The following is a 25,264-nucleotide window of genomic DNA, read 5'->3' on the forward strand; positions in this document are numbered from 1 at the left end:
TTCACTCTGTGCTGTTTCTTATTTATTACACGCACAACAATAATTTAACTAGAAATGGGCCCAAAGCAAAACTCTGGATCTCAGTGCCTGTGAACTTCAGAGTGTTTGAAATTCAGACTAGACCTCAAGTTTGAAGCTTGGGACCTTGTCTCACGTTAACATTATAGGTAGATGAATAACTTTGCCATGCACCTGGAATTCCTGCTTCAATTGAGCCATGTTTACATCTGATTTAGGAGGCTTCCATTATAGTAAGTAAATTAGAACATTCCGTTTTAAAGATTGTAAAAGTATAAAGCTATCTATGGAATTCAACAGAAACAATTCTAAACCTTGCAGTCAGGGTAGTGTAAGAAGTAAGAGTAGCTTTAACAAGACAATATCAGTGCTCAAACTGGACTGGCATAGGTTGTTATACCCTACCCCTGCTTCTTCATTCCTTTGGATAATTTCTTTCTCACCCCTACAACATCCCCAACGTCCAGCCCTGCACGTTTACTGCTGCTTCCATGATCAGTCCCATTCTCAGTCCTAAGATATCATTGTACAGAACTATTGTTCCCCTAAGCAGGGCTAATTTAAATCTTTCCTTTCCAGTGTTTGTTTTTACAGCTCTAGTCCTTGTTAAAATTTGATTTCAGAAAACCTCCAGTACATCATTTGCATTTGAGATACTGACAAAGTTGTGCTTTTTTTGTTATTGCAATGCTGGCAGCATCGCGTTTGATTAATTGCTCTGGCAAAGTTACTTGTGAACAATTAATTAGTAACTTATAAATAAGAGACTTTTTAATAGTCCACCTTTGAGACATCCTTAGCTTGAAATGAAGCCAAATGTCTCTGAGTGTCTTAGGGCACACTAACGTGAAAGTTTTCATTGCATTATTATTAGCAAGAGTGTGAAGCAGGTAGACTTCAGCACAGTTTAATGGAAATGAGAGAGCTAAATTTAATAAGGTGTTCATTTTGGAAACCTGTTTCTATATTTGCTTTGCTACAGCCATATCGAAATATGAGGCTTTTGGATTTAAAGTGGCAGTGATTGCCTCCATTGTGAGTTGTGCCATCATCCTGCTGATGTCTATGGCTTTTTTGACCTGTTGTCTCATCAAGTGTGTTAAGAAAAATGAAAGGAGGAGAACTGAAAGGTACGTCTCATTCCACAATGAAAGCCTTGTGAAACTGACAAAGATACCCATCAGAGAAGAGCCCCGTATCTTACTCACACGGCCCCCATAGTCATAGTATTTGAGAACCACCTCATCTTTTTAAACATATTCATCCTAACAACACCCCTGTAAAGTAGTAGTATCCTTATTTTATAGACGGGGATCTGAGCCACAGAGACTTGCCCAGGGTCATGCAGGAAGTTGTGATGGAGGAATGAGTGGAACCCAAGTCCTAGCCATTGGGATACTCCCTCTCCTTGGATTCTGATGGAATGGACTGTATTATTCCCTTTCCTTTTCTCTATCTATTGGTGTCCCTTTGCTCTAACTTTACTTCTTAGTACAATCTGCTGGGAGAATTAACCTCACAGTGGGTCAGCCACCAAAATGCCCGCCATCTGTAAAGTTGACCTGAAACAGGGACCCGAGGTGTGACGCACAGGAGTGGTGGTGAGAGAGAGGACTTTGCTTCCTGACTCAAGCTGGGCAAATAATTGACTTTTCCAGCTTGGCCAGCAAACCGAAAAAATACTTGGCTTGGTTCTGAAACTCTTTGGAATTTGTGCACAAATCAGAAAAGTTTGTTTCAGGCTGGCAAACTGTGTGTGTATCTGTGTCTTTATAGCCTTCAGCCAAGTGGTTGGGGGTCGCGCCTGGGATGGGAGACCCAGTTTTGGAGCCTCGCTCTGGAGCAAGGATTTGAACTCCTATTTCCCTAGCTGAACATCTTAACCCCTAGACTATAGGCTATTCTAGTCTCAGTCTTCCCTACTAATGCTGTTCCACTTTGGTCTGAAGAATATTTAAGTATTTACACAGACAGAGAGAGTGACTCTAGGCTAGTGATTAAGGCACTCACCTGGGCTTAAGGGATTCACCACTCAAATCCCTCCTCTGAATCACGCAAAGATTTGAATCCACTTCTCCTACCTCCCAGGGTGTGAAAAGTGCTTGAATGATCAAGTAGAACCTTATGCACTATCTGATTTCCTGTTGTTCTTGAGAGGATACAGCTCTAGCTCATTACATATCTCACCTTCTGCCAAAAGCAAAGATTTACATGCAGGATAGTGAGCATGTTGGCAACTGTGCCACTGCTGACATCATGATGCTGTCCCCTTTTCTTCTCTCTGGTACATTCCACTTCCACACCTGCATTCCTCTTCAGTGGTACTCAGGCCTGATGCCTCCTGACTCCTTCACACCTGTCCAGAGCCCAGCTTCCTATCCATCAAGTCCCATTGTGGTACCTGCTCTGCACTGTCTCCACCTCCGTTCCTGCTGCTCGCCTTGCTGGATTCAAACCCAGAAGGAGCAATATGGGGCAGATGAGGCCAGCGAAGGGCAAGGTGATGGGGCCAGCTCTGGCTCCAGGCTCCTCCATGTACATCTAGAGCTGTGCTGGAACCAGAATTTCCATTCCACGGGAAGTTCAACAGTGCTGAAATTTGGTTTTGTTTGAAATCAGAACAAAGGCAAAGAATTTTTTGAAATTTCCCACTAAACAAAATTTAGGGGGGAAAATAATTGGGGTCAGTCAAGGTATTTTGTTTTGGTTTTGATTTTGATTTTTTTTTACTTTTTTTTATTGTATTATCATTTTATACTATAATATTGAAATAAAATAAAGTTCTAAGCCAAAAGTCCTTTTGAAATGAAACATCAAAACTTTTTGTTGTGAGAAGTTTGACGTTATCAAAATGCTTGTTTTCAATTTTTTTCCCAAACACATTTTTGTCATAATCGACATGTTCCCGTGGAATGTTTCATTTTCAACAAATGGGCATTTTCTGATGGAAAAACATTTAACTGGAAAATTTTCGATGAACTCTAGCTACATCATCACAATATAAGATGATTCCCTTTTCTTGGCTCCTCTGTTTGTTGCCACCACCTCTCCATCCATTGCCTACCTACTCCCCCATAGCCATCCCTTTCCCCCGGCCATAAGTCTAGCTACTCTCCTGCATTTGACTGTTTTATAACCCATATTACCAAAAATGTGTGAAAACTGAATTCAGGCTGGTCCAATGACATTCTGTTGTGCTGCCACAAGGGGGCTCTTGGTTCAGGTCCTGAGCTCATCCTCTGCTCCAGTGGCTGGAGGGTGCTGGGAACACTGGGTAAATTGTGTGGCTTAGCCCCATAGTTGGGAGAGCAGCTGGTGGCACATGATAGAAACCTCCCTCTCTCTGAGCTTGGAGTGGCAATGACATGTCCTGGAGAGAGTGGCCGCTAGGATGCTCAGAGGGAATACAAGTTAGCACAGTGAGGTTTGGGGTTGGTGGGGGAGAGGAAATAAAGGCCAAAGTACCCAGAAAATCCTAGCATCCTTAGTGATAACTTAGCTCCCTCACACTCCTATTCCCACTGAAGTCAATGGGCAGCACTCCCATTTTTTTCAGTCGGAGCAGGATTGCATCCTGAAAAAAACAAGGGCCGAGCAAAACAAAATCAGAATTGCCAGCTCTCAAAATTCTATCACAATTCTTGTGATACGTGGTGTTTTCCTTAAAGCCCCAGCATCTGGAGTCACGTGATGTTGTAAGAATCTCAGGTTTCCTTTAAAACCAAGATAAGTCCATTTCTAACCCTCGTGGTTGTGGAGAAAAGCTTGAAAATGTGATGTGAGTGGTATCCTAAGGGGTCAGACACCAGAGGGTAAATAAAACAAGCCCCAAATGTGTTTGTTTTAATCTCATGAAATCAGCTTAAACATCATGATTTTTGAGGTTTAATTTATTGTTTAAATGCATGAAATTGACAGTACTGCAGATTTTTTTCAGAGTAAAACGGTTTTCATTTTTCCATAAGGTGCCAGCAATTTTTTAACAGTGACACTTTTAAAAGGCCAGATCCTGCTGTTTGTAGACAGGATGAATTCCCTTTGATGTCAATGAGCATTTGTCTGTGAAGGGACACAGGATCCTACCCTACGTGGCTTTTACTAGAAGTTAAACTTTAGGGAAATATCTAACGGACCAAGGAGGGTAAACATGGGTTGCTGTCACATCCAAACTGAACAGGCCTAGGAAGCACTACATTCCTCATGGGAACGTCCTCTGGAATTTAATAGGGATTAAATCAAAATGATTCTAAAAATCTATAGATTTGAATAAAAATAATAACCTTTCTACAGGTTTCTTTGAACCATCCTAAGTGTTCCATAAGGGATTGCCTAGAATTGTATGGTTTTTTACAGTAAGTACAAAACTTTGGGTTAAATTTTCAAGCATAAGATTTATCCTATCTTGAGCCGCAGTTGAAGAAAGCGTCCCTTTTCAGGAAGGCATATACTTGCGTCTGGTTATAGGTGCATACTTAAAGTTAAGCATGTGCTTTAGAGCTTTCCTCAGGAGAGATGATTTTAAGCTCATGTGTTCCTAAATCATAGGCACTAAGCTACTGTACAAATGTCTGCCCTGACTGTAGATTTTAACCGAGCTGTATTTACAGGGATATGCAACTGTGGTACCAGCTCAGAAGTGAAGAACTGGAAAACATGCAAGCTGCTTATTTTGGTTTTAAAGGCAGAAATAACAACAACAATAAACCCTTCAGGAATAAACCAGTATTTGATGATGGGACTAACCTGGCATATGACAATGAAGGCTTCTGCAGGTGAGATGATTAAAATGCAATACACTATGTTTCTGAATGTGTTTGCCTGAGTAGACTGGAGAAGAAGGAGGATTAGTGAAAAGTTGTCTCAGAAGAAAAAAAACGTTGTAAGTGTATTGTCTGGTTACAGGTAACACCAATCTGTAGCCAAACATGGCAAGCTGGTCTGAGTTCATGGTGTTTGCACTTTGTGTTCCAAGCTGTGTGTGCTCCATCCTGCAAGATGCTGGGCACGCCTCCGAGGTGCTGTGCATGCTGGGAGGGTGCTGCACGCCCTCCACGTGCATTATAATCAGTAGGAGCTGAGGGTGCTTGACACCTTGCAGGGTCAAGACCTAAAGGTTTCATGTTATTGGTTGTTTTCTGTGGGAATGAATAATGTCACAAAGACAAGATGTTGAGAAAGTTTGAAAACCAGCATGACCTTGAGCCCTTATAGCCGTTCTCTGTCCTGTCCTCAACGCTGTTGTGTTAGGCCTGGTCTATACACCACATTAATTAAAGGTGTGTATTTAAGCCCATTTTGTGAAACTGGTGCTGAGGCCTGTGTGGATTCACTTATTGGTTTAAAGCTGGCTTGAGCCTGCATCCGTACCTTTCCAGGCACAAGCTCAGTCGATATAACCAGTTGGAAACTGGTATAAGCCTGTCCATACAGGGCTTGGCACTAGTTCAACGACATTGGTTTAAAAAACATACCTTTAGTTAAACCAGGGCAAATTGTGTACCTTATGGCTTCCTGGGCTTTGGGCCAGAGGAGACGCAGTCAACCACTGTACGTGGCATGCTCTCCTCAGGGCCGGCTCCAGGCACCAGCTTAACAAGCAGGTGCTTGGGGCGGCCAAGGGAGAGGGGCGGCACCTGCGGCAATTCGGGGGCGGCAGGTCTCTCACTCCCTCTAGGAGCGAAGGACCTGCCGCTGAACTGCCACCGCCGATTGCGGCTTTTTTTTTTTTCCAATTGCCGCCGCCGATCGCGGCTTTTTTTTTTTTTTTGCTTGGGGCGGCAGAAATGCTGGAGCCGGCCCTGGCCCAGACAGTCAGTATTCCCGGCCGATGTGTGTGTCTCTGGGCAGCATTAAATGGTTTCTGGCAGGGCAGGGGAGGAGTTAAAGCTACATGTTGTTTAGTGGGTGTCAATCTGAGGGCCAGACTGCATTAGTACCACAAGTCAATAGAGCCAATAGAATACCACTCAATGTGCATCTGCAATGTCACAACCTGTCCCTAAATAATGGTGCAAGCTCTTCGGGGCAGAGAATATCTTTTCATTGTACGTGTGCTTAGCACAGCGGGGCCCTGATCCTCTGGGGGCTACTGCAGTACAAACACTGTCAATAATTGTGAGTGAAATCCTGGCCACGTTGAAGTCAATGGAAGTTTTGCCATTGACGTCATTGAGGCAAGGATTTCACCCCATATGTCTAAGGGACCATACGTACTGTCACAAGGTCGACCACACAGGCTGAGGGGACTGAGGGATAGTGTAATTTACAATTTAAACTTAAACTCACCTCTGAATTTGTCCAGATGTGTTGTACTGATTTTACTGGTATAAACTAAAGAGCAGAGACACGTGAAGGAAAATGATAATACCATGTGTCAGATTCTAATCTCAGTTTCACTAGTGCCACCCACATAATTCTCTGTCTCATTTCACTGAACTGTCCTTTTGCTATCGCTTAGCACTAATATGCAATATACAGTATATTACAGTTCCTGCTTACTGTTAATTCACTGCTCACTTTACAGACTTTGCTTACAGCAATATCTATGATTTGTAATGGTTACCTGTAGAAAGCAATTTTATACAGCTTATAAAACACCTTCCATTCCACAGCTAGAAATTATTTTTAAGTGGTGCATTTAAACAAAAGTCTGATGGCTGTTTAATCAATTTTTAGATTTGGTGGGGTTTAGAAAGACTTCTAAAGCTAATTATAATGGTGACTATACTCTTAAACCAGCTCTTCAAAAGGATTAAGAACTAATTTGTAATTTTGAACACCTACGTGTGCTGGAGTGTCAACACAGGGTAAAAACACAATCTGCTTTTAGACTGTTTAAAATAAAATGTATAATCCAGCAGTTCCTAAATATAAAGCTTATTGCTCCATTAGAGCTACCAGCACCTTAGAAATTCTTATCTAAGTCGCTCTGTGGAGAAAAATCTTTCATTCCATTTACAAAATACTGCACCTCCTTCCTTAACTGAATGTAACAGGGAATATACAAGTAAACTGGACATGCAAAGGTTCAAATAAACAGCTTTTATAAGGTCTGAAAATGTTTGTTAGTTCATTAAGAAAGTGGAGAGTTTATAAACTTTGCAGAAGAAAACAAAGAGCTGGGAGGGCTTATGAACTCTGCAACCTTTCCACATAGTAAATTTAATGTGCTGAAAACAAATACTGGCAGATGTATCCTACCTTTGGATGACAGAGTGCTGGTTAATCAGGATTCAGATAATCAAGTTTCCACTTTATTTCATTGATGCAGAGACAATGTGCATTCAGCATGTGTGGACTAGTTATTCAGATATAACAAAAAATCAACTAGATTTCAACTGTATCAAAATCTCCAGGTTTGAGCTAAAAGTCTAGTTGTTGCAAATGACCACTCATGTTCAGAAAGGCTGTTTCTTCTAAATGGAACTGGAAAGCATTTGACGGAGTTTGGGCAGTTATGAACACTGAGCATGACCTTTTAACAATACAAACCAAACAAACTTTTGTATAAGTACTTACAGTGGTACATTTATATTCTCCGTTCCATAAAACGTTATTAAAGCTATAGATTTCTACAGTTTAATGCTAGTGAATGGATCTGTGTGCAGTGGAGGAGATTTGGGAATTGTCTAATGCATTATGTGGCAAATGAACCTTGAATGTGACAAATGATATGCCAGCTTTATGTGTCACTTTGAAGGTTTATTTGTTGTATAATGGATTAGACAGAGTCACATCCTAACCACAGCTTACTGTTAACAGCCAGGCAGTATCAAGGATGGCTAGGTAAGTGCAAATGGAAGCTGGCTGATGTATTATAGGATGGGTGAACATTAAAGACCCCAAATGAGGTACTAGCTTTCCCCATTGTTTCCTTTCTGTTTATAATGCAAATATACACTTGGGCAGCTTTCATTTTGGGGTATTTCCTGCCAGTGCATCAGTCGCCATGGGCATTCAAGCCTAAGTGCAGGAAATTGCTAAACTCAGGGACAAAGTGACAGCAAATCCAACCAAAGTCACTATTAGCTTTTTGGGATCATTGAAGTAATTGACTTTATTCCCTGAGAAAACATCCTCTTCTTGGCAAGATCTGACCTTTGATTGTAAATCAGAATTTCCCATTGTTTCCAGTGAGGAATTATGCTTAAAAAACATGGGTCGTTGTTTGGGTTTTCCCTGCTCTTGATAATGACCAAGCCATACAACACATAGACCCTCAATGGATCACAAGTTGCATGAATTTCCACCCCTCCTGCAGCATGTTTGTGTGTGGTTTTTTTATGTGAGATAACAAAGGGAAGTGGTTCCCTCTGGTAACTTAACCAGAGAAGCTGAGAGATGAGGCATGTGCTTATCTGAGGGAAGAGAGTGGAGCCTTGGAGATTTATACAAGTTTTATGATAGGAATTCTTTTCTCCAAAGAAAGTCAATTCTATCACAGCAGTTGCTCCTTTGCATGATACTTAAAGTATCATAGGGTATATCTACATAGCAGTTAAACACCACGGGCTGGCCCAGGTCAGCTGACTCAGGGCTCAGGCTGCAAAATTGCTGTGTAGACTTTTGGACTCAGGCAAGTGTCCCAGAGCCTGGGCTTCAGACTAAGCTCAAACATCTACACAGCTAGTTTTAGCCCTGCAGCCTGAGACAGCTGAGGTGGGCCAGCCACAGCTGTGCCATGGGTCTTTTATTCCAGTGTAGACATAGCCTTTGAGAGACAAGGCTGAGGTAACATGTTTTATTGGACCAACTTCTGTTGGTGTCTCTCTCACCAACAAAACATGTTACCTCGCTCACCTTGTCTCTCCAAACAGTGGGACCAACATGGGTCCAAGAACACTGCAAACAACTAAAGTATCTGGGAGATAGAAAGCACCTTCTTTAAGACATCTCCCCTGCCTCTTGAATATATCTTTAGCCTATTTCTGACTATCAAAAGCATTCTTACTGGACAATGGTGCAGTACAGTTTTTTCTGTCTTTGTTGAAATTTCTTTGAAAGATTGTTCTATTTTTAGATCTGGGAACAAAAATAGTTTAAGAAAAAAAAGAAGAAAACCCCACATTGCTATTTGACAGAACAGACATTTTTTTATGGCTCATGAAATAACTTTAAGCAAGTCAGCATCAAGCTTTTGTCAGAGTGATCCCACAATTTTCACCTATGCTTAGAATAGGAAATCAGTGTGACAACTGTGTAGTGTGGGTTGGCAGCTGTTGCCTTTAATGGTGACCGCTGTACATGGAAGGAACCACATTCTGACCTTGGATACACGTGAACAAGACACACGGAAGTGATGGGAGAGATGCACATACGTACGTGAGATCAGCATGTGAGTCAATGTGAGGTGCATGTTAGCAATTGCCATCTGTGCCATCCAGCTGCTATTTGAAAGAAAACAACAGTGTGGTGGTTACTAATACTTATTTTAATAAAGCCACGTGCCTCTAAGCTCCATATGTTGGCAACATGACCAGTCTCTTGTAATATTCCGATGACTGACTAGTGTCTGAATAATTTACGGCCACTTACAGGGAGGATGTGCCACATAAGAAGGGACTGAAAAGTTTGTTTTCTCAGGATTTGATGGTAGGGGATGGAGGAAGGAGAGAGTGTGTGGTTAATGGTGTATAACAGGGAGCACAGTGAAAAGGGAGTTGGGATATTTTACCTTGGATGAAGACATGGGAGAAGGAGTGTGGCCCTGGGCCATGCACACAGCCCAAAGCAATGTGAGTGAACCTCAACTGCACCTACAGTGAGGAGTACAAGGTCATCAGTACAGGAGGAGCCCAGTTCAAAGAGAGGAGAGATGCCCCTACAAACAGCAAAAGGTGTGTGCACCTCTGATGCAAGGGCAGTAGCAGAGGTAGTTAGGGGTTGTCTGCACAGGGAAATTGACCAGAAGAGCGGTTCCAGAATTAGTCTCCACTCATGGTGTTATTCTGGAATAGATATTCCACTTTAAATTCACACTCTGCCTTATTCCAGAATAACAGCCCAGGGGAGATAACACCCTTAGACCAACATTCCCCCTTCATCCACAGCCAGGATCCCTGCTGGCTGTTTAACAGATGCTAGAAAAGTATGACTCTGCAGGTGAGCCATGCAAGCTACACACCACACATGGACAGGCACAAGCCTGAATATTAGCAAAGGGAAGTTTAATAAAAGCTGGCAGTCTCCACTGCAAGGTGCAAAGATATCTGAGAGATTAAAGTGAGTGTCAGTGAGAGATCATATTAAAGTAATGGGAACCAAAAGGAAAAATGAAACCACTTCCCTCCACCCAAGCATAGCTGCAGGGCCACCTATAAAGGAGCAGTGAATTCCAGATGCTGTTCAGCTGAATACAAACTAGAGCTGGGACAAGGCAAATTATTTTGGCCTTGGATTCACAGACTGTAGGAACACGGAGAAGTTTCCTTGGCTCATTTGTGATTGCCAAACTGAAACAACACTCTCCTTCACCCCTTTTCAGTGATTCCAGCCATTCTTCTAGGGATTTCAAGAAGAATCAACTAATGAACATGCATAACGTGGCACTACGGATAGGAAACTCACTACAGTAGCTAGGGTACACAGTAAACCATCCTCCCTGTGCATATGAAAATATCCAGTAAACTCAGAACACTCTGCTGCGCATGCCTTGCTACCACCAAACCAGGAGTGTGCCATCCATTAGCCCTACCACTGGAAAAATAGGTACAGTTAGAAGTAGGAAAGCCTGCACTAGGTGGGAATTCAGTTTGCATTAACATCCAGATTATGGTATGAAATAACCAAACTACAGGAAGCCTCCATAGCCCTCAGTCTCAGCACATGTCCCCTAATTTTATCCCCCGGAATAGCCCCTTCCTTGACAAGGAAAGAGCTGTGGCTTTGGCTGGTGAGGACAGGTGGCCTGCTTTCTCCCCTCTTCAGGGATTTTTTGAAGATCACAGCAGACCAATTGCCTTCTATCACCTGTAAGAAATATATCTGCTGTCTCTCTCCTTCAGGCTTGAGCAGACAAGCCCAGGTTGCTTCTGCTCACCCTTTGGAGTTAGGCTCAGCTAATCAGCCCACCTGGAGAAGTGTCTTGTAACAAAATCCAGTGCACCCACTTCAGCAATGCATCCCAAGGAGCTGCAATTAAACATGATGGTTTTTTTTTTTTTTTTTTTTCTTTTTCTAACATGAACATTTTTGGAGGAAATGCTGCATTTGTGTAGAAACGTTGACAACAACCCAAAAACTCAAACCAGGAAATGTGGAGTGTTTGGAGTTTGAGGTGGATTCTTTTTTACAGCTCTCTTGCTTGTTTTCAGATGTACTGTTGTCATCAGTTAGCTGAACTGACTGCTGGAGTGTGTCAAGTGAAATGGAAAAACCCATGTCTGTGACTACACTTGAAAGTCCTCCTATGCAGCTGGTACATATTACCAAGCCAAAATCTCTGCATCTGGGCAACAGATTGCTGTACACCCACAGAAGTTATTTTTAGTGCTTGTCTCTGAAAGATCGTGAAATTCGGTCCTGGGTCCTTTCCAACTACAGGGTGTCAGCCAGTACGCATTATCAGGGTCGTAAGCAAAAAGCAGACAAGGAATATCCAATAAAAAGATGTCCAAGAGAAATGAGTGGAGAAAAACAAGATGTGCTTGGGAATTTGAGGCAAATGTGTATAAGTGATGACGCAAAATCAGTGACATGAGCTCCCAACATTTGTCCGCGCAGAAATCCCAGCTATGCTCTCTCTTCCACTAAAATACGGAGTCTGTAAAGGGCCAGGTTCTCTACTGCCCTGTGTCTTGTGTAAAGGGTTGGAGGAAAGGCACATATTTAGGCCAGGAAATAAGAAAGCCAGAGGACAGAATGCTAAGGTAAAGGGCAGCATGGCTGAGAGATTTTTACAGAAGCAGGAAGTATGGTGCTGCAGATTTACCCCAGCAAGAGAAGGGAAGGTCTTTCTTCCGGTGCGGGGAGCTAAGCTGATCTAAAGTTTTGGTAGTAGGGAAAAAAATAAGCAGAGGATAACAAAAGACACAAAATGAGGCTAAAAACTCAACAGCGGAAAGCTATCGAGATGGAAGGTCCATTGATGGAAAAATTAAAAAGGGCAAAATGCTGTACAGTTAGTAGCAATTTACCACCAGACTGCAAGAGATCCTTGAAGGCCAATCTGCCCTGAGGAGATTCCCGCAATGCCAGGAAGTGCTGCTGGAGTTAACACGGTGTCTGTGTTTTCATTACTACATGCCCTTGCTTACAGGATAAGTGTAATGTTGCCACAGGTATGGCTGAAAGGGCAATTGCATTCTAAGGGTCTGCTCCAGTTTCCATTGAATTAGAGCCAGGTCCTTGCCCCGAGCTAAATCCCCTGTATGCTGCTCTAAAGGGACAGCTCGGGATTCCTCTAATATAAAGGAAGCCTCTGGATGTGTAAAGTCAGCCTACCTGGCTTAGTGTCACCCCCTTGTCCTGCACCCGCCACATAGGTGGTATATTGGGTATTGGGGCATGGCCTCAACGCTGCTGCTCTAAGTTCTGCAGGGGCTGAACCGGCCTCCAGTTGCCCCCAAGATTGGGTGAGCAGAAAGGGGTCCTACTGCCACCTCTGCCCTCCCTACCTCAGCTAACCTGAGAATGCAGACCTTTGTGCGGGTGCAGAATCGGGCCCCTCTTCTCAGGCTCTGCTTTTAGATCATTTGGTCTGAAATGTCTCTCCATGGTGAGTTCAAGGGTGGCTTATTTGGGGGAGTCTGAAGGAGTCTAGCCCTTTCCCCCCATTATCTGAAAATACAAAAAAAATCTCCAGTGTTTTTCTACACGAACAGGCTTGTCTGGGTGCTGTTTTGCATTCAGATAATACATTGGCGATTTTACACCCACAAAAGCTGAAAACAATTATGAGCCAAATCAGCTGGGGGGAAGAATTTAATCAGAAAAATGTGAATGATAATTGGGAATCATTTAAGAATATCTTACTAGATGTCCAGAAAGCCACAATCCCGCAATTGAGGAAGAAGGCTATACTTGTTAAAAAAGCGAACTGGTTTATAGGGGAAGTAAAGGCAACTATAAAAAAATTAAAATAAAAAATATAACAAATAGAAGAAAGGGTAATTTGATACTAATGAATATAAATCAGTAGAAAGGAACTGTAGAAATGTGATAAGGGAAGCCAAGGGACACCAGGAGAAATCTATAGCCAACAGAGTTAAGGACAATAAGGAGGGGTTAAAAAAAATTAGGAATAAAGAGAATGCTGACAATTATATTGATCCATTACTAGGTGGAAAAGGCAGAATTATCAATAATAATGCTGAAAAGAAAGAAGTGCTCAATAAATATTTCAGTTCTGTATTTGGGAAAAAGTAGATGATATAATGTCATCATATTGTGATAACATTCTTTTTCTATTCCATTAGTATCTCTGGAGGACAATAAAAAGAAGCTACTAAAGTAAGACATTTTTTAAATCAGCAGGTTCAGATAACCTGCATCCAAGAGTCTTAAAAGAACTGGCTGATGAGCTTCCTAGACTGTTAATGCTGATTTTCAATAAGTCTTGGAACACTGGGGAAGTTTTGAAAGAAAACTAATGGGCCAATTTTTAAAAAAGATAAATGGGATGACCTGGGTAATTATAGATCCATCTGCCTGACATTGATCCTGGGCAAGATAATGAAGCGGCTGATATGGGACTCAATAAAGGATTAAAGAAGGATAATGTAATTAATGCAAATCTAGATAGGTATATGGAAAACAGATCCAGTCAAACTAACTTGATTATTTTTCTGAGATTGCAAGTTTGCTTGAAAAAGGTAATCGTGTTGGTGTAATATACTTGGACTTCTCTAAGGCTTTTGACTTGGTACTGCACAACATTTTGATTTAAAAAAAAACCTAGAACCATCTAAAGTTAACATGGCACATATTAAATGGATTACAAACTGTCTCATAATGTAACTGTAAACAGGGCGTCACCATCAAACAGTGTATTTCTAGTGGAGTCCCGCAGGGATCAGTTCTTGGGCCTATGCTATTTAACAATTTTATCAATGACCTGGAAGAAAAGATAAAATCGTCACGGATAAAGTGTGCAAATGACACAAAAATTGGGGGAGTGGTAAATAATCAACAGGACAGGTCACTGAGTCAGAGAGGTGTGGATAGCATGGTAAATTGGCTACAAGCAAACTGGGTGTAATTTATGGCTAAATGTAAATATATACCTCTGGGAACAAAGAATCTAGGCCATACTTACAGGATGTGCGACTGTATCCTGGGAAGCAGTGAGTCTGAAAAAGATTTGGGGGTCATGGTGGATAATCAGCTGAACATGAGTTCGTAGTGTGACGCTGTGACCAAAAGAGCTGATGCGATCCTGGGATATATAAACAGGGGAATTTTGAGTAGGAGTGGAGAGGTTATTTTATGTCTTTATTTGGCACTAGTGTGACTGCTGCTGGAATCCTGTGTCCAGTTCTGGTCCCCACAATACAAGAAGGATGTTGATAAATTGGTGGAGAGGGTTCATAGAAGAATCCTGAGACTGAATAAAGGACTAGAGAACATGCCTTGTAAGGATAAACTGAAGGAGCTCAATCTATTTAGCTTAACAAAGAAAAGGTTAAGGGGTGACTTGATTACAGTCTGTAAGTAGCTACATGGAGAACAAATATTTATTAATGGGTTTTCAATCTAGCAGAGAAAAGTACAACATGATCTAATAGCTGGAAGTTGGAGCTAGACAAATTCAGACTGGAAATAAGGTGTAAATTTTTAACAGTGAGAGTAATTAACCATTGGAACACTTTACCAAGTGTCATGGTGGATTCTCCATTATGGACAATTTTTAAATCAAGATTGGATGTCTTTCTAAAAGATCTCTAGGAATTATTTTGAGGAAGTTCTATGGCCTGTGTTCTACAAGAGATCAGACTAGATTATCACAATGGTCCCTTCTGGTCTTGGAATCTATGAAAGTCAGGATGTCCCAAAAAAAGAACAGGAGTACTTGTGGCACCTTAGAGACTAACAAATTTATTAGAGCATAAGCTTTCGTGGACTACAGCCCACTTCTTCGGATGTTCCAAGTTATGCTTCCCACAGCACTCAGAACTTGGCCATATTTCACTTCTATTAAGGCATAAATGTCAATTCAAAGGGTTTGGTCCTGCAGATCCGTAGTCACTTTGAGAGGGTGATGCAGCCGCTAGATGCCATTTGCACAATGCTGGGACCACTGGATCATGTAAATGCAAATTACATGTCCGCCCACAGCTATCCTCTCTTGCCTAGTTGCAAGGCAGTACTTAAGTGACAGGGAGGCCATCACACATGGCTGTGTGAGGAGATGCACAATTGGATGCAATGCTAATAAAACAAAACAAGTGATGGTGTCATCTCATGTGCTTAATATTGTATTACAGGGAGTGTGCAGTGAAATGGTTACAAGTAGCACATGACTAGTTTGATACCACTGCCTGTAACTCAGGGTAGGTCCACACTTAACTCGTTGCAGGGGTGCAGCTGTGCCGCTGTGGTGCTTTAGTGAAGACACAAATATGCCAATGGAAGAGCTTCTCCCATCGGCGTAGTTAATCCACCTCCACGAGAGGCAGTAGCTACATCAACAGGAGAAGCCCTCCTGTCAACATAATGGTGTCTGCACTGGATGGACTTTTCATACCCCTGAGCTACATAGTTATATCCATGTAAGTTTATAGTGTAGGCCTGGCCCAGGAAAGTTATGTAAATATGTGATGCGACAGGGCAATGTCCTGCCATATCTATGGGAGACCATATTGTATTAAGTATAAGAATACTTTATGTATCATTGTAGACCAGGGATGGTATGCACTTCCCAGGGAGAGAGCTACCACTGCTCCTCCAGGAAGTAAAAACAGTAGGAGATGGTTAAGGCAAATCACTCGGGTTGTAACATCTTGAGTGAGGTACTGCCTGTGATACTGCACCACATATTCTTCACAGTGATATTATTATGATTTGATTATGACATAATTATGATGTATTTTATGTAAGATGCGTCACGTGAGATGTCATTGGAAAAGTTATGATTTGCTGAATATGATTATCCTATTTATATGCATGTATCATTTTTGTATCTGAAGTTATGAATATTGACTATGTATCTGTATTTCAAATATAGTTACACCCGGGTAATGCCCACTAGACAAGATGCTTTCAGTCTAGATAGTGGGTGGGAAAGGGCCTAGTCAGGGCAATGGGCCATTAGAAAAAACAATAGGCCTTAGGAGAAGCTTATCTCCCACCTAGGGAGCCTTCCTATGAATGCTACAGACAGCCTCCAAGTAATGGCTGCTATGAATCTACAAGGACATGTGTTGAGACCACATGTCTCTAGACTCCATCTTGGGATGTCAGTATTTTTCCACAGACTGGTCTGGGAACCAAGCTGTGTGAACAAAGGGTTCCCTCCATAAGCAAAGGCTATATAAGGCAGGGAGTGACATCACCTGGTGTTCTTCACTCCCCTCACAAGAAGGTTCCTGGAAACACCTGAGGAACAAAGACTGAACTGGGGGAAGTGCTAGACCCAGGCTAAAGGGATTCCTAGCCTGTGAATGAAACACCTGGGGATTCCAAGCTGTAAAGCAAGTGCAGCTTGCCCCTTAAGAATCTGCAGCCTGCTTGTATCATCTCTTAGGATGGGTCTGCTATTCATATCCAATCTATTTAGTATATTACGCTTAGTTTCTGTTTCTTGTTTATTTGCTAGGTAATCTGCTTTGACCTGTTTGCTATCACTTATAATCACTCACAGTCTATCTTTTGTGGTTAATAAACTTGTTTTTGCTTTATCTAAACCAGTGAGTTGGAGTGAAGTGTGTGGAAATCATAACTCAGGGGCAAAGGCTGTTGCATATTCCTCTCCACATTGAGGGAGGGGGTGAATTTTATGAGCTTACGCTGTATAGTTCCACGTGCAGCGCAAGATGGTATAATTTTGGGTTTATACTCCAGAAGGGGGGTGTGCCTAAGGAGCTGGGAGTTGCCTTAGCTGTAGCCTTCCTATGCAGCAGCTGGTCAGAGAGCCTGCATGTAACTGCAGCTGGGTGTGTCCCTACCTGTATGTATGCTGGTGAAAGTGCAGGCTGGAGGGTTCTGCAGCTTGTCACAGCAGTACAGTATGAGAGGGAGCCCAGACTGGTGGGTCAGGGGGCTCAGTGGTACCCCAGTCCCAGACTGCACCCCAGGGGTGACAACCTGTCACACCACCTCCTGAGAAGGCTCACATATTCTGGTTCAAACTGGACTCTTCAGAGACCAACAGACAAAGAAAAGTCTTTTAAGCCCGTGCTTAAACAGACTCAGGGCCTTCAATCTGGTTCCTGATTTTAAAGACTGATATGAACGTGTAAGAACAGGGAAAACCCACTTGTGGGGTTTGAAGGACTGACCCCTACCAGAACCCCATGTTGGAGTTGGGGGTGACCTCTGGTAAGCTTTCTAATATGTGTGTAGGTTCTTTTATTGTCTTTATATACTTTCTCTGTAATGCTTTTACCTTAGCAATAAATGTGTTTGCTTAGGAGAAGCTGTGTGGTAACTTGTAACTGCTGGCAATACACTGCCATAGCCCTTGGAGAGAAAGCAAAGCACAGGTGTTCCCTTGCTGGAGGTATCGCAATGCAGATCAGGGAGCTGTGCAGCCTTAAAAACCCTGGTTGGAAAGGAGTGAGATGCAGGTCTTCCCTCAGGAGAGATGACATCTGAGAGCTGGAAACCTTTAAGTGGGTGACCATGGAGGGGGAACACTGGTGCAGTTACTCTGAAACTGTGACACATGATACTGGGCTGAACATTTCTTTTAAAAAGTCAAGGATACTTGCACAATTAAAATGACCTCTTAGAGCTTGGTGTGTAACTTAACTGGGCTTCATTGTCATTTAAAAAATCTATGGCCCTCCTTCTGCAACTGCTACATGTGATCAGTACACCCCTTGAAGCCAGTGAAAGCTGCTTCTGTGCAGCAGATGTTGATTCAGATCCACTGATGCTAAGAGAAAGAGGAAATTGGCAGCTGAGAATTTAAGCTCCAGCAGAGAGGCAGGGTAGTGATGCCCCCTTAATGGTATGCAGGTTAATATTATGCATATTACTGTGGATCTAGACGTCCTAGAGTCTAGAGCTGGATGAATACCACCCCACTCACTGAACCAGCCACAGCAGGATTTAGCCATGAGAGTTTTAGTATTGAAGCCAAGAACAGCTCGTCTCAGGCCCTTGCACAGGTGGGCAGGGCGAGGAAGCAAAGTGGGTGCAAGATCTACAGACAATAGCAGTCTGGGGAGTGCGGGGATGGCTTTCTTGCCCCAAATGATCACAAAAAGGAGGAGGCAGACCTATGTCCCCTCTTTTCTCCATTACCATCCTATAGACCTGGCCAGGAACATTGGGGGAAGTAGGCTGCAGCATCCCAGCCAGTGTTTCCCCCATTGGGGTGATATAGTTCTGCACCACTCCACCCCCAATGTGGGTCAGTGGTTAAATCCCACAGTATGGCCCCCAAATGGGGCACTTCAAATCAATCTTATCCAATCCAATCACGGTCTTGGGATGACTGGGCAAAGGGGTATGTGATTTGTAGCTCAAATCTGGGAATGCCCCAAAATATATACTATTCTTGTCCCCTCTCCATTTCCATCCCCCAATATGGCTATGCCTTCAGAGAGATGCATGGGCTAGTCCGGGTTTGAACATGGACCTAGGATTCAGGGTCTTCAGAGTTCTCGTTATGGCTTTGGCAATGATGCCCTCTGTGATCGTGGGCAACTCACTCCCACTTCTTGCCTCAGTTTTCTAGCTGTAAAAGGGAGAAGATAACATCCCCTACCTTGTAACAATGGTAAAGCACTCGCCATGTGAAAAGTGCTAGATATATATTTATATTATATTAATTTTCTTCCTTGCCTTAATATACTGTTGCAACTAATGCTGGGTGTGTGTATTTGTATTTCAGAAAAGGTTCCATTATTGTTTTCATAATGGCTCCATTATTATCAATGCAAAGTCACCTGATATAAAACAAGAGAAAAGATCCATCCACTCCCATTAGAAATCACTCCGTTGCCAACAACAGACAGGAAATACAAAATGTACTTATGATGTCCCACTGTGCTGGAGTTCTCTCATTGCAAGGAGGTCCTATTAGCTTTCTCATCCCCTGCAGCTAGGAGCAATTCTCAACTCTCACAAAGGAGAATTCATTCAATTCATCTAACAGCCATTGAGGCACGGTTCTGTATATTACTCTTTTCTACTGGTATAGGCCGTGTCTATATCTCCATTCCCCCCCCCCCCATTACACCAGCCCCGTGGACTGTATAATCTTGTTTTTTCTAATATTGTTCAGGAGCTGTAGCATGTGCTGCCTGTTTATTTTATATTCTACTAGAAATAGATTTGAAAAGAGAATGCAAACATCAGCAACAACAACAAAAAACCCAGGCAAATGAACCCTCAGCATCTGTCCTTTCCAAATTTAAAGTCAAACATGGCCATGTGAGAATATCACTATCCAGTGTTACCGTGTTTGGTGTTATTTTCAAGTAAGCGCTAAGATGAGCAGGTGTTATGAGCCCAAATCACTCACTAAGAGTATATCTATGTTGCAATTAAAAACCTATGGCTGGGCCATGCCAGCTGACTCGCGCTTGCAGGGTTTATGCTGAGGGGCTGTTTAATTGTGGTGTAGACATTCGTGCTTGAGCTCTAGGACCCTGCGAGGTGGGAGGGTCCCAGAGCTTGGGCCGAGCCAGAACATCTACACTGCAATTGAACAGCCCCTTAGCGTGAGCCCCACAAGCCCGAGTCAGCTGGCACAGGCCGCACTGATGTCTCATTGCAGTGTAGACATACCCTAAAAGGCTTTGGAATACTCCAGCTGGAGTCTGGAATGAAGGACTGTTAACATTCAAAAGGGGGTCACCCATGTTATGCCCCTTGCACACAATGGAGGGAGCTCCAGTGAACAAAAGTACAAAGTGAAACTCATGTTTCATAGATCAGTATAAATTCACAGGAATCAGTCTCCACCCGATGCACATGCCTGTAGCTCTTGTTAACGCTGGGCCCAGTCCTGCCACCTCTGCTCAGTCCTTACTCAGGCAAAATGCCCACTGACTTCACTGATCCCACTGACTTTTGCAAGGACTGCAGGATTTAGTCCAACGCACTATGAGTGTTTTCCTTCAGGACATGTGCATTTGTACATTTTTAACATTAGTAGGACACCCCTAGAGAGGCAGCAGCGAATGCTCCGATATTTGGGTGCACTCCACTTTTCCACCCAAAGCATCTCCTAGTGGAGAATGACTACATAATCATCAAAAAGAAGAACAGGAGTACTTGTGGCACCTTAGAGACTAACAAATTTATTAGAGCATAAGCTTTCGTGGACTACAGCCCACTTCTTCGGATGCATATAGAATGGAACATATATTGAGGAGATATATATACACACATACAGAGAGCATAAACAGGTGGGAGTTGTCTTACCAACTCTGAGAAGCCAATTAATTAAGAGAAAAAAAAACTTTTGAAGTGATAATCAAGCTAGCCGAGTACAGACAGTTTGATAAGAAGTGTGAGAGTACTTACAAGGGGAGATAGAGTCAATGTTTGTAATGGCTCAGCCATTCCCAGTCCTTATTCAAACCGGAGTTGATTGTGTCTAGTTTGCATATCAATTCTAGCTCTGCAGTCTCTCTTTGGAGTCTGTTTTTGAAGTTTTTCTGTTGTAATATAGCCACCCGCAGGTCTGTCACTGAATGACCAGACAGGTTAAAGTGTTCTCCCACTGGTTTTTGAGTATTTTGATTCCTGATGTCAGATTTGTGTCCATTAATTCTTTTGCGTAGAGACTGTCCGGTTTGGCCAATGTACATGGCAGAGGGGCATTGCTGGCACATGATGGCATATATCACATTGGTAGATGTCAGGGGCTCGTTCACCTGCACATCTACCAATGTGATATATGCCATCATGTGCCAGCAATGCCCCTCTGCCATGTACATTGGCCAAACCGGACAGTCTCTACGCAAAAGAATTAATGGACACAAATCTGACATCAGGAATCAAAATACTCAAAAACCAGTGGGAGAACACTTTAACCTGTCTGGTCATTCAGTGACAGACCTGCGGGTGGCTATATTACAACAGAAAAACTTCAAAAACAGACTCCAAAGAGAGACTGCAGAGCTAGAATTGATATGCAAACTAGACACAATCAACTCCGGTTTGAATAAGGACTGGGAATGGCTGAGCCATTACAAACATTGACTCTATCTCCCCTTGTAAGTACTCTCACACTTCTTATCAAACTGTCTGTACTCGGCTAGCTTGATTATCACTTCAAAAGTTTTTTTTTCTCTTAATTAATTGGCCTCTCAGAGTTGGTAAGACAACTCCCACCTGTTTATGCTCTCTGTATGTGTGTATATATATCTCCTCAATATATGTTCCATTCTATATGCATCTGAAGAAGTGGGCTGTAGTCCATGAAAGCTTATGCTCTAATAAATTTGTTAGTCTCTAAGGTGCCACAAGTACTCCTGTTCTTCTTTTTGCGGATACAGACTAACACGGCTGTTACTCTGATACATAATCATCGAAGGCCAATTCCTAGTCTGGCTGAAGTCAATGGGAGTTTGCTACTGAGTGAAATGGGCTCAGGTGGTGTCCCTGTAGAGTAACCAGGTGGTGCACAGTGATGATCTAACTACAGTCTTCAGGGAAATTTTTTAAAATCACAGGGCTTTAGTGGTGCAGCTCCCACGACCTCCATGGGAGGCAGGCTTCAGCTGCTAAATCCCCACACAAAGCTTTATAGAATAGCTTCACAATGGGATCCGCTGCAAAAGTAAGCTCTACATTAAATGCACAAAGGCCAAAAATAGCTTGTTTTGAAAGCTCTTTGCTGCGATGTTAACATGGTCCCTTGACAGGTCTTGCAAATGTAAGCATTCTGCACTCCATGCAACAACTTGCAGACACAGGTATATTTTACAGAGTTCCTCTCCTCTTCACCCATCCCAAACTCTGTTAGGCCAGAGGGAGAAGGAAGAAACTTTCTCCTTCTCCTCCTCTGTACCTGCTGTTTTGATGAGATTGTTTTCCCTTATAACTACTTCCTATCACCTCAAGAGCTTTGAGTGGAGCTGCTGGCACTAAAAAAAGCATTTGTCCTTGGTAACATATGGTGCCCAATTGTGATGCTGCCAGTAACTGTTTTTTTTTTCATGGGCATTTCTAGCACTTGATTAGAAAGTCTTTACAATGTTATGCTCTGCATCAGCATGCAGTATCAGCATTTGAATCTTGTATTTTTGTAGCACTTCGTTCTTGCATGGGTAAGTAATCTCCACACCCCAGCCATACTTCCTGCCAGTGGAACGCTTATTTCCTCTCTTGATACACAAACTTAACTCAGCGGAAGGGTGGCGGTGCTTTCAGAGCCACGGCTCCAACTCTGATGTGCTTCAGAAAGATTTTCTGAAGTGCTTGCCCTGGTTTACATGAGGTGAAGGAAAGTCACTTCTGCTTGAAAATCAGGATGGGATCTTTCATGTCAATAAGCAGAACCTTTTTGTCATTTCCCTATGCATGGTTTTGAAAAATAAATAGGGTGAAAAATAACTCCTGCCTTTCAAAGATGTGGGGGGAGGTGGAATTTACAAGGGGTAGTTAGCCCTCTGGCATGAGGGAATCCATGCAGATGTGGGGCAAGAAGGTTTGGTCTGCTCATGTGCTAAGGGAACCCTATTGCTAGGGCCCTACCAAATTCACGGTCCATTTTGGTCAATTTCACAGTCATAGGATTTTAAAAATCATAAATTTCATGGTTTCAGATATTTAAATCTGAAATTTCACAGTATTGTAACTGTGGGGGGTCCCAACCCAAAACTGTGTCGTGGGGGTGGGAGGTGTGGCAAGGCTATTGTAGGGGGGTCATGGTATTACCCCCCTTATTTCTGTGCTGCTGCCTTCAGAGCTGGGTGGCTGGAGGGCAGCAGCTTGTCAGGCGCCCTGTTCTGAAGGCAGTGCCACTGCCAGCAGCAGCGCAGAAGTAAGGGTGGCAATGCCATACCATGCTGCCCTCACTTCTGCGCTGCTGCTGGCGGCAGTGCTGCCTTCAGAGCTGGATTCTCGGACAGCAGTCAACTCTCTCCAGCTGCCCAACTCTGTGAAATCTGGTCTTCCCTACAATAGCCAGATTTCATGGAGGAGATCAGATTTCAGGGTCCACAATGCATTTTTCACAGCTGTGAATTTGGTAGGGCCCTACCTCTGGCGGTTCAACTCCCACTGCCTGCATAGACGGGGGGGATGCTATCTCCTTGGCACCATTCCTAGCCACAAGCTTCATAAAAGCCTTTCTGCATTATCTCCATCTGGAAGGGGGTGGAGCTAGAGGTTAGTGGAGCAGGGACAGCTGCTGTGCCCCAGGGCAGTCTCCTCCTCAGCCCATGAGCAGGTATCCAAGCAGGTGTCCTAGCCGGAGCTGATACGGGCAGCATTAACCCATGCAGATTCCCTTTTGTGGCTGCTATTGAATAGCCACAAGGGGACTCCGGTGCGTGTATTAGTGTGCAAGCAGAGAGAGGGCCTTACGGCTTGTCTGCATGTGAAAGTTGTACAACGCTGCCCCCTCTGTGTAGGTACAGTTATACCAGTAAAACAGTGCTGATACCAGGATAGCTTATTCCCATATGGGAAGGAGACTAAACTATACCAGTGTACGGCACCTTTGCACCAGTATAACTGCATCCACGCTGGGCATGACATGAGGATTAATTCCAGAGTTCATGGGCATGTTGAATTTCATTCATCGCTGTTGCCACTGGCTATAATGGCACTCCGGGCACATTCAGACATCATGAATTACTACACCGGAAAGACTTTTAGCCAGAGAGGAAAGGCCAATGAGTGAGTGTAACTGTAATTTATGCCCATTTTAAGGCTGCTTCATGTTTCCAGAACAGTGTAAAGGGACTTGAAGGTACCTGAGAATCAATCCCATAGTGTAGGCAACTACCATGATTTGTCAGTAGGGCAGTTAAGAAAACGGCAACAAAATTCAAAAAGAGATGTCCCCCCCCAACCCCCGTTACAGCGGCAGGTAACAGTTGTTTTCAAGCTGTGCCTCCTTCACAATTAGGCAACTCTCCCAGCTTCAGCTGAGAGACAATTATTTGCCCCATCACTGCCCACTGTTTTAATGCTAGAGCAAGCAGTCCATGTAGCACAGCACAAATTGTTTGGTAAATGTTTGATGTGCAAATAAAATGGAATTGAAAATTCTGACTCTGCTAAAGCAAGTGAAACCCAGCTAACTTTCGCCTTCTTACTTGCAGATTCCACCAAGAACGGACTAGGGACATCGCAGCTTCTGCGTGTTGCAGAGAAAATGACTGTCAGCCCAAGTTCAACACAAGCGATAGTGCACCTATTAAACAATTACTGCCAGAACATAACGTTCCAATACATACAGTGAGTACAATACATGTTGCTGAGGTCTATAGACATGATAAGGATATTTATAAGAAACCCGTCTCTCGTATACCTGGATAATCAATGTCAGAAACAAATAATTTGCTGTGTTGGACCAAAATGAAATATGGTTAGAAATACGTGCCTTAAAGACTGCGTAGAAAACTACTTAATTATTCTTATGAATCTGAAAATTTTATACATCAAGATTATTTTAAAATGCTTCCAGATTTAACTTAAATAAAATAATGAATGTTGATGCTTACAATAAGTAGCCATTCTCTACAAAGTGCTAAATATCATGGCAAGAATATAATATTCTCCTGTACATACCATAGAGAGAAATGGTAACTATTTGTATATTTGCTTCATGTAAAGTCTCTGACAACAACTACACATTCATATGACTGCAAACTTAACCTGCGTTCTTTTTGTAACCATGTCAGAAAAAAAACTTATTTTTGCACACTAGTCTGAGAATTACAATAAAGATTTCTTTTTAATGAAAAAGCATTGTCATTTTATTTGAGAATGGCATTACTAGTTAACTCACCCATTCTAGGTATATACAGGACCTCATTGTTCATATTGGAATATATATGTTCTTGTTTTTCCAGTTTGGATAATTAAGGAACTGCTCTGGTTCTTATTCTGTAGTTACAATATAGTTGTTCTCCACGTTCAAACTGAGTTCTTATTTGTTCTCTCATCAGAAAAA

The 25,264-nt window shown here is 42.7% G+C and overlaps 1 protein-coding gene across 1 annotated transcript in view; it reads left to right on the plus strand.

Moving 5' to 3' along the window:
- SUSD3 (sushi domain containing 3) overlaps nt 1–25,050 on the plus strand; it is a 49,464-nt gene extending 24,414 nt beyond the window's left edge. The window contains exons 3-5 of the mRNA XM_054033358.1: nt 1,001–1,148; nt 4,626–4,790; nt 24,411–25,050. Of these exons, the coding sequence (XP_053889333.1) occupies nt 1,001–1,148; nt 4,626–4,790; nt 24,411–24,627 (530 nt within the window). The 3' untranslated portion in view covers nt 24,628–25,050. The remainder of the gene's footprint in view (nt 1–1,000; nt 1,149–4,625; nt 4,791–24,410) is intronic.
- The last annotated feature ends 214 nt before the right edge of the window (nt 25,051–25,264 follow it).

This window comes from Malaclemys terrapin, chromosome 7 (genome assembly GCF_027887155.1).
Source record: "Malaclemys terrapin pileata isolate rMalTer1 chromosome 7, rMalTer1.hap1, whole genome shotgun sequence".
In the NCBI taxonomy this organism is placed as follows: domain Eukaryota; kingdom Metazoa; phylum Chordata; order Testudines; family Emydidae; genus Malaclemys; species Malaclemys terrapin.